The sequence below is a fragment of the Tinamus guttatus genome, unplaced genomic scaffold, assembly GCF_059628265.1.
Source record: "Tinamus guttatus ecotype Peru unplaced genomic scaffold, ASM5962826v1 Tinamus_guttatus_pri_ptg000489l, whole genome shotgun sequence".
In the NCBI taxonomy this organism is placed as follows: Eukaryota; Metazoa; Chordata; class Aves; order Tinamiformes; family Tinamidae; genus Tinamus; species Tinamus guttatus.
In genome coordinates this window covers 1,668,559-1,683,794 of record NW_028289023.1, presented here as the reverse complement: position 1 = coordinate 1,683,794, position 15,236 = coordinate 1,668,559, and the positions used below count along the sequence as shown (strand labels likewise).

Genomic DNA, 15,236 nt, shown 5'->3' with positions numbered 1-15,236 from the left:
TGTGAGTCATTTCTGGTTTTGTTTCTGATGCTATTTATTCTTATTACAGAACCACTAAAATGTGCACGTTTTTATGTGGTCACAACAAGTAAGGGTTAATTTCTGTCTCTTGCAGCGGCTCTCTTGAGAAGCAGCCTTGCAGCATGTTGCCAGGGTCCATCTTTAATGATGAGTTTTTGTATGTTATATTTGAGTGCACCTTGCATGCTAAATAAACTTTATTAGACATAGATCATATACCAGGATGAACCTCTCTTAAATTGCAGTAGATTTTAAGATGAGTAAAACTCAAGGAAAAGTATTTTTACGTATAAACAGCATATTGGGTTTGATTTAATAGTGATTTTTCCAAGCCAGCTCTCACATCAGACTACTGTGTGTTACCATTTGTCTAGCCTTGTGGATGCTGTGTCTTTTTCTTATATTTCAAAAGTATTTAGGTCGAATCCTCCTAGGTGGTTGTATTAATTAAAAATTCCCAATGTTATTTTTTTCTTATACTAGCTTTGGATCAATATTCTTTCAACACTTAAATTGTCATAATTGTCCAAAAATAGACTGCAGTTAACACGTATATTGAAAATATTTTTCATTACTGAAGAAAGCAAGGTAATTTAGTCTCAGAAAGACCAAAAAGTCTCCCAAAGATCCAATTCTGAGAACTATCCTTCAATTTCATGAATTCTGTTCATGACATGGACACGGAGCAGACTTGTCCTCAGGACAGGTTAGAAATCTTAAGTGCTTTAATTATTTGTGCATGCAAAAGTATATTTGCAAAGAAAAAAAACTCCTTTGTGTAGAAATAAGAGGGTAGTTATTACCCTCCAAGCTAAATCAGATCATTATTTACAGTTACATAATTTACTGATATGTCATTAAATATTTAGAGGCCTTTTGCAAATATGAATATCAAATCCTGTAATTAAGATTCAATATATACTTGGAAATATATTTAAGATTACTTCTTTTTCTGGTCCAATTTTGTACTTCTCTTGTAATAGCTAGAAATGCTGCCATTATGGGGCAGAAATGTTATATGGGTGAAGGTTTGTGTAATTTGGGGATTTAAGGTTCTATGCCTGGTCCCTTGCATATCATCTTTTTCTTTTTTTTCCTTCATATAAAAGTTCGCTTCAAGAAGGTCTTTGTGTCACCTTTGTTGGCTTCTAAAAAAAATATCTGGAACTTGAAGCTTCTGATACCGAAAGGTATCCTCAAAAAAAAAGAACCCTTCTTTTGGCTAGGTGCTGCCCACGTCTTGAAAAACAGCCAGCTTTTGTCTGGTGTCTGCTTCGTGAAGCTACCTGACTTAAGGAATCAATCTAATTGTAAGCGTCTTTCCCCAAGTGTTTCTGTGACCATCTGCTCTCATCTGTGGTTGCTCTGGTTTTGAAGTATGTAACAGTATGTAAAGGCAGCTCTTGTGAATTACCTGCCCGCAGTTCCTGCCTGCCCTCCCTGCACGTGGGGCTGCCGCTCCCGGGGAGCCTGAAACAGCCGAGGTGCCGGCACCGCCAGCAGCTTTCGAGCAAATGGGCTTCTTGGCCTTGTGTCTTTTGAAGAATCAAAATAAACTCCCCCAGTCAGTTCCATGAGTCTTACAAATTTCTGACAGGTTTTCTAAATATGCCCTCAAGTTGGGGATTAATTTGATCCTCTCACAAAATACCATGTTAAACAAATTTGTAGCATGCCTTTCAGGGTAGATCTCAAAGTATTTTAATTGATCCTCAGAGTAAAGGAACTGACTCAGAAATACTGATTTATCCTGGCATCGCTCCCTAGAGATTTTATCCTTCTTTTAACTGATGAGCAAGCCGAGAGTATCACGAATTGCCTTTTAGATTCCTCCTTCTCCTTGTGCAAACTGCGTTAATGCTAAAGCAAATGTACTAGGAGGAAAAAGGGGCTTTTTCCCAGTGAATAACACTTAAAAAAAGAAAGGTTAGTCTGAGCAGCCACAGTTCCTAAAGGACAAATGGTATCAGAGGGGTAGGCAGTTGTTGCTGTTAGGAAACATTTAATGAAGATAGTGTCACATTTGGGACTTGTTGGCACATCTGGGACTTGAAAGTTTGTTCAGATTAGCTTGGATAATCATTGATAACTTACTGTTGCCAGTTTTGTTCTTTAAAATGCTGGTGTTCCCAGTACCCACAGCTGCAACTAGGCCAAACTGTTTGACCTAATCTGGAAAAGTCATCTAGAAAGAAGTGGCAATGCTGTGACAAAAATGACAGAAGATAGTTAAAAATTGTAGAGTACGACATGTGCTGCTGCTGAAGATGAAGGGACAATGCCCAAGATCCCGGAGAGTCAATATAAAGCAACGAAGTAATGTTAATGTTAGAGATGCAAAAATAGCTAATAGCTTAATAACTGATAAAATATTAGGTCTTTATCGGACACGATCCCTCTGCTGTGTTTTTGCGTGCCTAAAAACCTTACACAGAACATAATTCAGAAGCAAAAATCAATTGTTAAATCTAAGTATACAGAAAAAGGTTATTTTAAAGATTTTTTTTTAACTGTTTTGATTAATTGCTGATTTAAATACATATATAATTATAATGCTTTTATAGTAAACTTTCTATTTATGAGTTTTTTAACAAGGGTATCATACTGACCATACTCCACATAAAATTTTGACTAAAATAACTTCGGGAAGATGTTTTTATCCTCCCATAATTTGTACTAGGGTCATTGAATTTAATGGTGGGAGACCTGTTCTGCACTCGTTTTGCCTGAATTGTGTTTTCTAAATGGCATCTGCTTTTCAAACTGTCTTTGGCTGCATAGCAGTGCTTTTAACATCTGTATGGATTTAAGTACCAGCAGCAGTGGGTTTTGAACAAGTGTGGTGGGTTGAGTTTTTGCTTGAAAAGAGCTGTGGGCTGGTGCTGCAAGGCACTAGGGTAAGTATAAAATTTAATATGACCATGAAAGAATATAGCCCCGCTGTGTGAGAATATTATAAGTCGAATAATGGAAGTTCTTAATATCCTCAGAGGTTCGAGGTTCAGAATCACGAAACAGGTTCAAGCTGTGGTTGAAAGCAAGCCAGACTGTGGAGCTGCAATTAACAGTACCTTTTGGGCAAGATAATTGAAAATTATGGACTGTGGAGATGCAAAATCCCTCCCAGACCCTCTAGCACATCTCTGCCGCCTTGAGATGGTTCCTGCCGGTGTCTTTTATTTGTATTTTGTCCAGGCAGGTTTAAAATGTCCCCTGGGGCTCGCCTCACGTCCCTGAGGCAGCAGGGTTGCTTCAAAGAGGCGGCATCACTTCTCCTTGCGGAGTTACCTGGTGGTTTGAGTGGGCAGGGCGGAGGTGCGGGCGGCCTCGTTCCCGCACAATTCCCGCAAACCCTTTTCCCTCAGAGTTGGTTGCCATGTACCCAAACTGAACCCGTGTGTCTTGGGTGCTGAGCCCCTCGGCAGAGGTTGGTGTGGCCATGTCCCCATCCGGGAATGGCTCGAGCCTGGCTGGTGGCCCCATCTGGCAGGGAAAGGCAGCCTTCAAGGAGCCCTCCAAGAAATCTGTCACAGGGAAAGCGCAGTCCTGGCTGATTTTTAAACATATCAATGGCCCCTGTTCCTTCATGTCATTCAGATCAATAGTTTTTCTTCAGGCTTTCTCCTTATTCCTGCAGAAAATCCCATTTGCTTGTGCTGGTGTTCTGGTCCTTTTTTCCTTAAGTAAGATTAAATTGCTACCACATTAATTTTAATTCCCTAAAGAGCTGTAGAATATTTCTTCCAACCACAATGTCTTTTGTTCAACAGATTCTCAATAAATATGCTTTTTTTTATTTATGTCACCCACGCCATTTTTTAGCTAATTCTTGCTAGATATTTTTTCCAAACTTTTGTGACAATGAAATACAGTCACTGTAGTTCATGGCATTAAAAAAAGTCTCTGAAATTCACTTTTTTTGCCATTTTTTTAATTGGTATTTCTATTTTCCCAAATACGGTTCAAACTTTTGCTATATCTTCAGTTAAGAAGCCATCACCTCCCAAGATTTTTACGACCTGAACTACTGAAGTAGTAAAATTTCACGTGATTAAATTAGGAGCAGTGCTTGGGCCTGAAGCATTAGGAGAACATGAAAATGATAAGGGGGACCTTTTTATTTTGCTTACAAATAAGTGTTCAAAACCCAGTTCGTTCAGCTGTGTTCATTCCTTCTCATCAGGTGAGTGCCCTAACTGGGAGCAGACAGTTACATGAGTGCTGTTTTATACCAAATAGATCAGTTTCAACAGGCAGGTTTCCCACTGCTTTGTTCTTGCTTCCTCTCCTACCCCAACTTGTTAGACGAGCTAAGAGGGGCTCAGATCCTCTGTGTCCAGAGGGAATTGAACCATCTATGTCCTACAAAGTTTTCTAACCGTTTGGCTATTCTGCTGACGAAGGAGGAGACAACCACTTCTTATGAATCTGGTCTAGAATGGTAGGTTTGGCATAAAATATTTCACAAACTTTTAATTGTTCCAGATCTAAGGAAGCTGAATATTTACTTTTAACAAGTCAGCTTACTGCAAAGAGAGTCATCCTGTGGCTGACCCATCAGCATGAGAGACACCTGCCTGTCTCCAGGTGCAGGACAGATGTGTCCAGGTGGGCTTCAAAATCCACTCCGAGGACTCACAAGTTCAGTATTTTATCTTTTAATGGTGAGCTGTATTTTAGCAGTTTTTATGTAGGCTGGCTGGAGTAGAACTGGTCGCTATTTACTTCCCTTACATACATATACTTTGTCTCTATTGGGGCTCTTTGGAGATAAAACCATTTCTTACCTTATGTCAATGGAAAATGACAGTTCTATCTATTGCTTTCTTAAGGAATCTCAGTGCCAGGGTCCACTGTTTAAGCACTCATTTAGTTGCAGTGACATTTTTATTAAGCTAAATAAATAGAGCATTTGTGAAAGAAAAGAGTGAAGAGTTACAGTTTGCTAAGAAAATAACTGTTTTACTTCTAACTGAAGATCAAAACCTTCATATATTTGGTGACATATTGATCCAAAGACATTAATGACACACAACATCTAGTCTGACACTATCTTAGATTTGTAGAGTCAGCTTTTAGTAGGCAATTTTACACTGCTCACCTTAGGTTTCCTTTACAGCATTTACTGAGGGCTGGAAAAAAAAAAAAGTTCTGTAACATTTGTAATGTAGCAGCCCGCATAAAATTTGGATGGGTCTGGCTCCAAGCTATCTAGGCTTTTGGTGTGCTCATTGGAAGCTTTTATGAGGCTCATGCCATTCCTTCTGTGGGACATAACCTGCTTTCACTGGTGGTTGCTGAAGGCAAGGCCGGCTGCCAGCGGAGATTGCAGAAATGATTAACCAATAATAGTGCAATTACCAGTTTACCGATAGGGGTAAAATGGAAGTTGTAGTAGCAGATTCCAACACTGTGCGTCTTCACTGATGGAATGAAGACATTTGTTGAATGAAGAAGTTGGAGAAAGGTGTTCTCTAAGTATGAAAAATAAAAATAAATTAAAAAACGCAGCAAATCTGTGGTTGGTATCAAGTCAATGATGGCTATTCAAAATGATTCCTGAAGTGCTTTTGGGTAATTTGCCACACACCAAGTTTAGTTTTCTTAAGTATTGTTAAATTACATTATTTGCTACTTTTACTGTGATTTGGCCCTGAATTATTTCCACAATATATGTCTTTGTCAGCACAAGTAGGCCAATATTTCATAACCAAACTCTACATACTTTGCAGAATAATGACATTCAAACTTTTGTTGTCTAATGCTATACGAGAGTTTAGCACAGGCTTCCATTCAAAATTAGCCTATTCATGATTTTTAGTTCCATAGATAGGTGTCTCTTTATAGCGTGTTAACTTAAGGAAACACTTTAATAAGTGTTCTTATCTCCTTCAAGGTATGGATGAAGTTCACTTTAAGCAAAAAGGGTAAGGATATAACTGAGAGAGATGTATTTTTTAATACTGATCAGAACTTACTGCTGCTTCATAGTAACATGCACTCTTGAAGATTTGAATTGATGCTGTCCTTTCTGATGTATTTATTCTTCAGGAATTTCTCTTTGAATAAGTATAATTACACAGAGCTAGGCTACAGCTGGCTGTTTTTTGAAAGTAGGACTGTGGTCAGATGCTTCATGGAATCAGTGTTACATGGAATATAACCTTGTTACGCTGAATTGGCAGCAACTCTAGCACGAGCAAGAAAAATTCTCTCTTACTCTTCTTTCCCTCTTTCCTTCCCCTGGGGCTGCGTGGAGGTAGGCAGACAGAAGACTCTGCACCATTTCTTCTAACTGAGAGAGAACAGACTGGTTGCATTTAATGCTGACATCTCATGATTGCCCTTTGTTGATACCACAGTCGTCATTTAGTGGAAAGATGGTGGTGAAAAATAAACTTGTACCTTGCTATACTGGCCCAATGGCTCTATCAAGGCACTCTGTGTGTGTATGTGTGTGTAGGCAAATTTCTCTCAGGCCCTGTTCTCTCAACCCACAAAATCTTCAGGCCTTTTGCTAATCCAACCTTCCAGCCTCAAAAGTCTGTTTAGCTGAGTAGAGTGATTCTATCTATCTGCTCAAAATGCAGATGAGTTGGCATGAGAGTATCCAACTTTGAATTGAAAAATTCAAGAGGAGGTTTTCAGATTTAAAGGGAAGAGACTCAAACTGTTTCCTTGCTGCCAACCAGATATGAAAAATATTCAACTTGTGCTATTGCACTCCACCTTTGCCTCCCAGCAGCCTTCCTCTGCTCAGAACTCTTGGAGGGAGGATAACCCCTGATAGAAAGGGTAAAGGATAAAGCCTGTGCGTGTCGCTGCCTGTGCTGCAAAACTAATGGTGTAAATATAAATAAATAAATACAGTTCTGCTTGCTGCAGAACTGTATGAAAATCAGTGAGAATGTGTCAGTGATTTTCCAAAGAAATATGGCCATATAGTGATTTAGGAAAGATATGTTGATGACAGGTAGGGAAAGAAAAGTAATTGGTTATTGCTAATCATATTTGCAAAAATATCTAATGTTATTCATGTTTCTGGTCATAGATTTCCTCACTTGTGACACTCCAGCTGTTATCGTTGGTTGGCCATAATGACCAGCTCGACGGACCCAGATACAAATGTACTGTATCTCTGGACTTCATCAGAGCTATTGCAAGGTGAGCCTGTTGGACACTGTTCAGTGTGGTGTGTGCTGACTTGAGTGAGATTTCAGAAACAATGTTCACTTAATCTTTCTGTTAGCTGTCTGCATGCCACAACAAGAATCACTAAACACTTTCTAAGAATGGAGTAAAAGCTACTGAAAAATGCATTGCCTGTTTGTGGATATTCTAGTAGTTGAGTGAGATCTTAAAGATCTAAAATACAGCTTTATTGTGTCATTATCTCTGCAAGCGAATAGAAGAATCCTTGTCTTCAAGAACTTAGAATTTTTAAATAAAATAAATGTCTTTCTGAGGAGTCAAGGCAAAGACATTCAAGCGTCCTCTGTCATATAAGATGTCTGTGAAGTTCTCCTGTCCCTCTTCTGGTGATTTAGAAATCTGGAACTAGCCTTACTCTTTCTGTACTTGTTTTAATGGGGAGGTGTGTGCTGTAATGAAACTGCTGCCATGAAGAGTGAGGAATGAGAATGCCCTTTGCCAAGTTCACACAGATTTTGATCAGATTTCATTTGATCAGTCTACAAAAGGGGTTATATATGGTGCAGCTGCCTGTGATTTCAGGGGCCTCAGGAAATCCCTTTCAGCTCTAACACCCTAGAATTTATTCTTTTTACAGATAAGCAGTAGTGAAAGTTTGTGTCCTTGATGTTAGTGTTGTGGTGACTGTCTGTAGACAATGCTAAGGCTTTGAAACCTTTTTTTTTCTTTTTCTGTTTGCACAATTTACCTAAATTACACTCATGTGGTAATACAGTAGCACAAGAATTTGTCTTTTAATAGCAATATTTTAATGTGGTGAATGAAGCTTCTCTGGGTGCTCTTGATAGCATTATCTGGCTATAATTCAGTATAGCTTAGTATATTGTTAATGAAATGGTGTGAGTATTCCTCATACTTCTGGAGTTTTGTTTTCTTTCTTTACTTACAAAGTTACTTTTTTTGGCGGGGGGAAGGGGAAGCTTTTCTTTGGCAGAAATGGCTCAAACTTCTTAGCTCTAGTTTTTATTTTTATTCATAGAGAGTTTTACAAAATTTCCTAGGAAGGTCTCCTGTTGTGTGAGATACTAAGGCTAGCTCATTTAATAGCACTTTTCTAAAGTAACTCAGAAATAGATTAGGTTTCTAAGCAATAAGCACTTAGGGAAGTCTTTAAATACTGAGTTAGACCTATCTAGAAGAGCAACAGAGAAATTGCTTGCACAATAGTAATACTTGAATAGAGTCTCTCTCAATTTGGTTTTCTTAGTTTCAAATATAAAACAACACCCCAAAGACTTTCAGTAGCAGTTCATTAACATTCTAAATTTCTACTTATTATTTCTGATCTGTCACATAATTGTGTCCAAGCGTTCCTCTGAGCTCAATAAATACTTGTTAATTGAGAATTTCATTGGATTGCCCTTATGCGTAAGGTGTTCTCCTCTTTCTGGAATGGGTAGGGAATTGATACAGTTCTATCAGATCACAAAGTGGATATTTCACCAGAAGAGAAGTCTGCAGGATTGGAGTATAAAGCGTTTTGAACTATATTGCAAAGCTTCAGTGCACTGGTGGCTCTCCTGGCCTATTAAACGCCCGAGAGACTTGTCAGGAAACCCCACAGACACTTAATTTCCATTTGCAGTTGGACAGGGCATGGAATGAAACTTGCTCCAAATTGGGCCTGGCTGGACCTTTCTGCCGTGACCTCTGGTGCTTCACTAGCTCAGTTTGCTCTTCCCAGCAATAAAGCCTCATGTGAATGAGGCCCCCAAAAGAGCCCTCCCTGGTACCAAACACAGGGCCACCTGCCAAGCAGCACCGAGGGTTGTGTGTTCAGACCTGCCCTCTGCTCTGACGCTTACTGGGAATACAGAGACCAGTTCAAAAGCTGGTCTGACTTCAAGAGTATTTCCTTAGATTGAACAAAGATACTTGAAATGACATCCCCAGCCCCACAACTTCAACACTCTCAGAAGCTTCACTGAGAAGTTTCAGCTGCCAGAAGTTAGAGATGGCCAAAACACAAGACCAAAACTTGTGCTATGCAGGTCATGCTACCAGAAAAAGTAGTTGTCAGATGCGCTCGCTTCAAAACTTAAAGCACAGTGTGATGCTTTGGCTTGCCTTCATTTAGGTCAGATATACATACGCACAGGAGGTCTACGTTATTTTTCCACATGTTGTGAAGAAGGAAATGGTTCTGTTTTCTCCAGATAGTTCGGAAGTGCTTATGTCTTGCAGGGATAGGATAATCAAGTGACTTGACAGATTTTAAAGTTAGCCTATAGTTCTTTTCTTTTTCCTCTTGTTCTTCTTTTTTTCTTGTGTTTTCTTTTGTTACACTTTTTTATTTAGTTTCTTTTCCAAGAATGTTTTATTCAGTTTCTTTTTATTGAGTGTATTTTCTTTGTTACATCTTAAAGAAGGACACTCCATAGATAAGATGCAAGCCCATGTTTAGTGGGTTTCCTCTTGGCCAGATGTGGCCAGCTGAAGGCTGAATCTGTGATCTTTTGTGCTTTAAGAAGTTTCATTTTCTACCTGGGCTGTGACATTGCAGCTCCCTGTAGTTTTTACCTAGGTGTGGGAGAGAAATATTTATTGCAGGGGAAAAGGATCCACATTGCCATTTCAACCAAAACACACCCCAGCTAAGCAGACCATCTCCTGATTATCTTCTTCTTCATTATTGTACTGGTGCTAAATTCCAGCCACCTGAATCCTAAGATCCTAGAATCCAAAGATCCTCATCCTCGTTACCATCTCTCCTTACTCCCTAGCATAATTCCTAATGAGAAGCTGAAGAGCACAAAGAGCAGGACAGAAAAGTATGTGCTCTCTGCCCTTCTTTATAGCACCTCATTCAAGCTGTTCAGCTTGCATTTAATTTTTCTATTTTTTTATAAAGCAAAAATGAAATGTGTTGTTTTTTAAAAAAAGTTAACACTGTATTTGCTTTGTGGGAAAAAATGTAATATACTACTGGGAAGTTTTAGTGTGGTAGCTTCTGCCCATCCACTGTTGCTGTGTTTAATACTGCAGAACATCAGGTTCTCTGTTTTACTTTATATATTCAGCCTCTGCAGAGGTATTCCTGGGCTTTTTACAGCATACTATTAACACTAGAAACCTTACCTTTCTGTTTAAAGAATCTAGATGTAAGCTCAACAATTTTCTGAAACAGGAATCCTGTAATGTTGGTTGAGTGGGATGGATCTCTTAATATAATCTCCAGGGATCCTAGCTGTTATGACAGGGTAATTGCACTGCATTTAGTTGATAAGGTCAGAAGTTGTTAGAGAGCATGATGTTGTTTCTGCATATTCTGCCTTATAACTTGTTCTTGAGTGACACAACATAACGTGCTCCTACCAGCGGCAGTTAATTTCCTTTAACTTTGTCACTGGGTTATTAAGTAGACTCCAACACAGTGTCTCTTGCTGTGGATCTTGGGAATTTCTGAACTTTTTCTCTGCCTGATACAATGCTTTACAGAAACTTTTTAAAAGTGGGTTACAAAATGATGCATGAACAAAGAATATTAAATGATTGCAGTCTAACAAACAAGACATTCAACCAGTTAATCTCACTTAGCATTGTGAGCAGTTATTTTTTGCATCATTGAATACTTAAAAAAAAAGTTTTAATTTTATACTTGTCATTTTATGCAGTAATTTATGTGTTATTTATTCAAATAGTAAACTCTAAAGTCTGAATGTTAGATTGTACAGCAGAATGAATTTGGAGACAAAAAAAATAATTATATGTTTTATTCCACTGCCATTTCATTCTGCCTACCATCAAAGTACAAAAGTATACATTAAAATCTTCTATCCTATTGAGTGATATTCTTGGGGTTTTTTTTCAAATTTAGCTATGAACGCGGGTCAAGTAATGTCAAGACTGAAAGAACGCGAACTGCAAATGAGTACAGATGAAGGAGTTAGGCATTACATGCTAAAACAGGTGGTTTGGAAGATGAACAAAACATTTAATAGCACAAAAGATTGCTGCTTTGCATCTCCAACTAGAATATAATGCTTAGCAGATGAAGATATATCAACTCTGATTTAAATTTATTTTTACTGCTTTACGATAAGGAATCTTTCACTTTTTTTTTTTCTAGAAAGCTTCTTACCTCAATTTTGAAAAATCTTAGAAAGTTTAAATAATCACAAGATACTGTCAGTAACATTAGAAATTGTCTTTCATGTTTGAATGCATTTGGAGGGGGGAAGGTGTTCCTCGATGTTGATTGTGCAGAGTCTCCCACGTGTGTTGTCTCAAACAGGTTAAAGTCTTAACACTGCGAAGATGATTGTTCTGATATACTCTGTTTTTGCTTATAGGACCGTGAACTTCGACATAATAAAGTACTTGTACGATTTCTTGTGAAAACAAGCTCCGCAGCCATATGGACACTGTGACAATGACTAAGGCAAGCTGTGTTCATCTCTCCACTTAGCTGGCCAGAAAGAAGAGTATTTTGGCTCCTTTGGATTTGTCCAAACAGGTGCTGGCCCAGCATGGAATCTGATGAAAATACTCTGATTGGTCTAGGTGGATCTGAGCGGAGGACTATTTACCAGGGACCCCAGAGTATTTGGAAGCAATGTGTTAATTATAAACAGCAGGGTTTGAGCACAATCTGTTCTACTCTTAATGATGTTATCTTAACACTGAAATTGCCTGAAACCCATTTATTTAGGACTGCATTTTGCTCTATGAACTCTCCCCAGTGCTTTGAATGTGGCAGCAGCCCTTGTTTGTATGCCTGGTCTTTTCACTTCCTCTCCACAGGAATCTCTGCAATTGCCTGCCAAGGCAGCTTTTCCGAGGCCACCATTTTAGGAGAGCAGGGTAGCAAAATACAATAAACATAAGAACATATTTAAAATCAAGCTGGTATCCTCCTTTCTCTTCAGGCATATGTAGGCAGACTGTTACACCGTTACAGACAGATCACAATGATAGGAAGCTTCCTAGTTTATCAGCATACTGTCTCTTTTCAGACCATTCATAAATTCTAGCTGTGAATCTATTTTTACTGAGAGGTTTTTATTTAAAAAAATCATTGACTCTAACAATTCTAACCAGATGTCAAACTAAAGGTTCTGTTTTTGTTTTAAGATTTGATAATCCTTTAGAGCTCATCTGGTTTTGCTGACTGCCAATTCAGATGTTTTGGTTGAACACACAGTTGTGTGTTTTTGTAACAGCATCTGGTCTGCAGGGGAGGACAGCACAGCTACCTGTCCGTCAGGAAGGTAGATATTCAACAGGCGATAGAGTGTCCCTGCAGCAGTGCCCTAGAAGAGACAGAATAGTGAATAATCAATGTGTTGCCATGCTGTAAATCTTTGGCTGCAGCACACAGGTAAGAGGAAGACATAAACATTAATCTGAAATTGTATATCAGGCTATAAACTTGATCTGTGAGGAAAACACACTCCAATTATAAGTTGTGTCCTGCCACTATTGCCTAGGTAAGGACGCTTAACTGTGTTCTTGTCCACATGTTTTGGGTAAAGAATGTGGAGACCTGTTCTTTTTGAATTTGAAAAAAAAATATGTGTTTTCCTCAGATATTGTGCTCTTAAATGCAGACCTTTGACTCCGTGGCAGTACAAGACAGTGCCATGTTGTCTGTTCTGCCTTTTTTAAAGGAAGAATGTTCCCCTTGATCTCAGGTACTGGAAATGGTCAAATAGCCCAGAATACATGTAGTGTTTTTCTTCAGTGCGGCCGGGCTTCCGAGCCCAGATTCGGACCCAAATGTGTGAGTTCCAGGTGAGTCAAAGCAACAAAAGGCTCTTTCTGGCCAAGATGCCATTCCCCTCCAGCAGGAGGCTGTGAAAGGGCAGGGATGACTCATCTCCGGGATCCTCTTCCCTTCCTACTGCTGAGCTGAATCAGACCCTGCACCTGTCCATGAGGTGGCAACATTTGTCACACTTGCCGAAGTGCTGGGATGCAAATACTTGGCCAGCTTCAAAATGCTTATTGTCTGTTTTTGTTTTACTAATAAAAATTTACATAAGTTGAACTGTGATTTGCACTGAACTTTATAGCTGTGTCCTCTCTTGGAAACAGTGATGAGCTGAGCTCAGCCTCTCCAGCATGGACTGGAAGCAGGAAAGTTTGAGCTTTTTTCAGCCAGGAACTTCAGTACCTCATAGCTTCTGTGATACCTCATCTTGGCCAGAAGTTGCTATGACAAAGCATGATGGGCTTAATACTAATTTGCTAATACTAATCTCAGCTAGACGTTGCTTTAGGAAGCATGATGGGTTCGAAATAATTTTCTAAGTCCTACATGTCCTGGGCAGTAAACTGTCAGAATCTGCAGCTGAGCTTGCTTGAGCTCCCAGCAAAGCGGGACAGGGCAGCGCTGCTGCGGGGGGACGGTGCCAGCTTGTGGATGTAAAATGGGGGTTGAAGAGAGCTGAGATGTAGCAACAAGGGTTACAAAGAGAAAAAGAAAGACCAAATATAATGATACTGTGTAAGTATAATAGTATTATATGGTTGAATTAATTCCAGAATCTTAGTTTTTCAAAAACACAGACACATAAGCACTCACATCTGATTTTAGCAGTACCTAGTGAAATACGATGTCTCTTGTTTTGTTTTGTGAAATTTAACTGGTTATTAGAAATGAGTCTATACATATGGGTAAGTGATTTTTCTTTTCACTGTTCCCATTACTTTTCTTGAACGGATTAAGACCAGGAACAATTCAAGACTTTGGTGTCTATCGCAGCTACGCAGGCAGCACGGAAAAAGCTAAATGTGATGTGTTTCAGGACTGATGTTCAGTATATGTCTTTGAAGATAAATATTTCACATAAGTTCTGTTTCAGGTTGTGGGGTTTGGTTTGTTTTCCCCATACTACCCTGGTGTTTATTTCTTATGTAAATTGAAGGGGTGATACCAATTTTGTATAGTGCAGGTAATTTGACTGAAATGAGGTAAATTGGAGGATGAGTAGTTATCAAGGAGCCATTAGACTGAAACATTGTCCTTACATTGAACACACTTTTGTGCCCTTTTTGAAAGATATCTATCATTTAAAGCTGAATCAGCAGATTAGGAGAATGGACAAGGTGACTGAGGTGTGGATGACTGACTGAGGCTATAACTATCCTGATGATGAATAGCAGGGTTTGTTCTGACAATCTGGAAATACTTCTATATATCCATGTCAATGAATTTATAAATTACTGCCAAGTGTCTTATTAAGTACCCTCTCAACCCTAGCAATATTACATTTGGAAACTGCTTCCATGGGTGAAGTCTGGCCTCCCTTAGCCTCCCTGGAGCCAGGAATACAGCTGCCCTCAGGTGGGTTTAAGAACTCTGAGATGCAGAGCAAGACGGTTGTTAAAGCAAGCAGAAAACCTTCCAGAACTGCATTGCAGGAGGATGTAAGTACTCAAATTCCTAATTAATCAGTCACAAAACATTATAACACCGTAAAGGTTCTATAAACTTACACTTGCTGTCTTCAGCTAATCCAGACATTTGCAGGAGCTGGGGCTTGTTCTTAGAGGAAACAAATGTACGAAGAAGTTTATTTCATATTTTTATAAAAATAGCCTGGAGATTTTCATTTTCCAAAAAGGTTTGCAGGAGTGTCATGTGTGCAAGTCTTTTTCAGCAGTGATTTACCTCTGCTTCTCCCAGAACCTGCTGCTTCTGCCAGCAAAATCCCCCTACTATTGCAATTTTGTGCAGATTGAGCACTTTGCAAGTTCTAGGACCTTTACACACCCTGAGTTACAGCTGGGAGAATGCATCAGTTTTTATCACTGGCTAATTTTTAGAGTGTCCACCAGCCAGTTTTGTGAAGACCCCTCGGACACTGACCACCATCTCCAGGCTGGAGCAGAGGGCCATGCCGGGGCGGTGGTGTGAAGTACAGCATTCCCAGCAGGAATGTAGGAGAAATCACATGTCTGTGACCTGTGAGCAAGTTCAGTGTTCCTGGATTAGATATTCCCCTGCCACTTGCTTTGGCACAGATAGCAAAGTGAGAAACAGCCGGTTCTTAAGAATT

At 39.3% G+C, this 15,236-nt stretch overlaps 1 protein-coding gene across 2 annotated transcripts in view; it reads left to right on the top strand.

Moving 5' to 3' along the window:
- The window catches only part of ORC5 (origin recognition complex subunit 5), a 59,266-nt gene extending 47,515 nt beyond the window's left edge, over nt 1-11,751 (top strand). The window contains exons 13-14 of one of the 2 annotated variants that reach the window (XM_010227995.2): nt 7,073-7,185; nt 11,526-11,751. In XM_010227995.2, the coding sequence (XP_010226297.1) occupies nt 7,073-7,185; nt 11,526-11,571 (159 nt within the window). In that variant the 3' untranslated portion in view covers nt 11,572-11,751. Of the gene's footprint in view, nt 1-7,072; nt 7,186-11,050; nt 11,129-11,525 lie in introns of those variants that run through there. The other variant, XM_088533196.1, reaches the window with a different exon arrangement.
- Nucleotides 11,752-15,236: the final 3,485 nt, after the last annotated feature.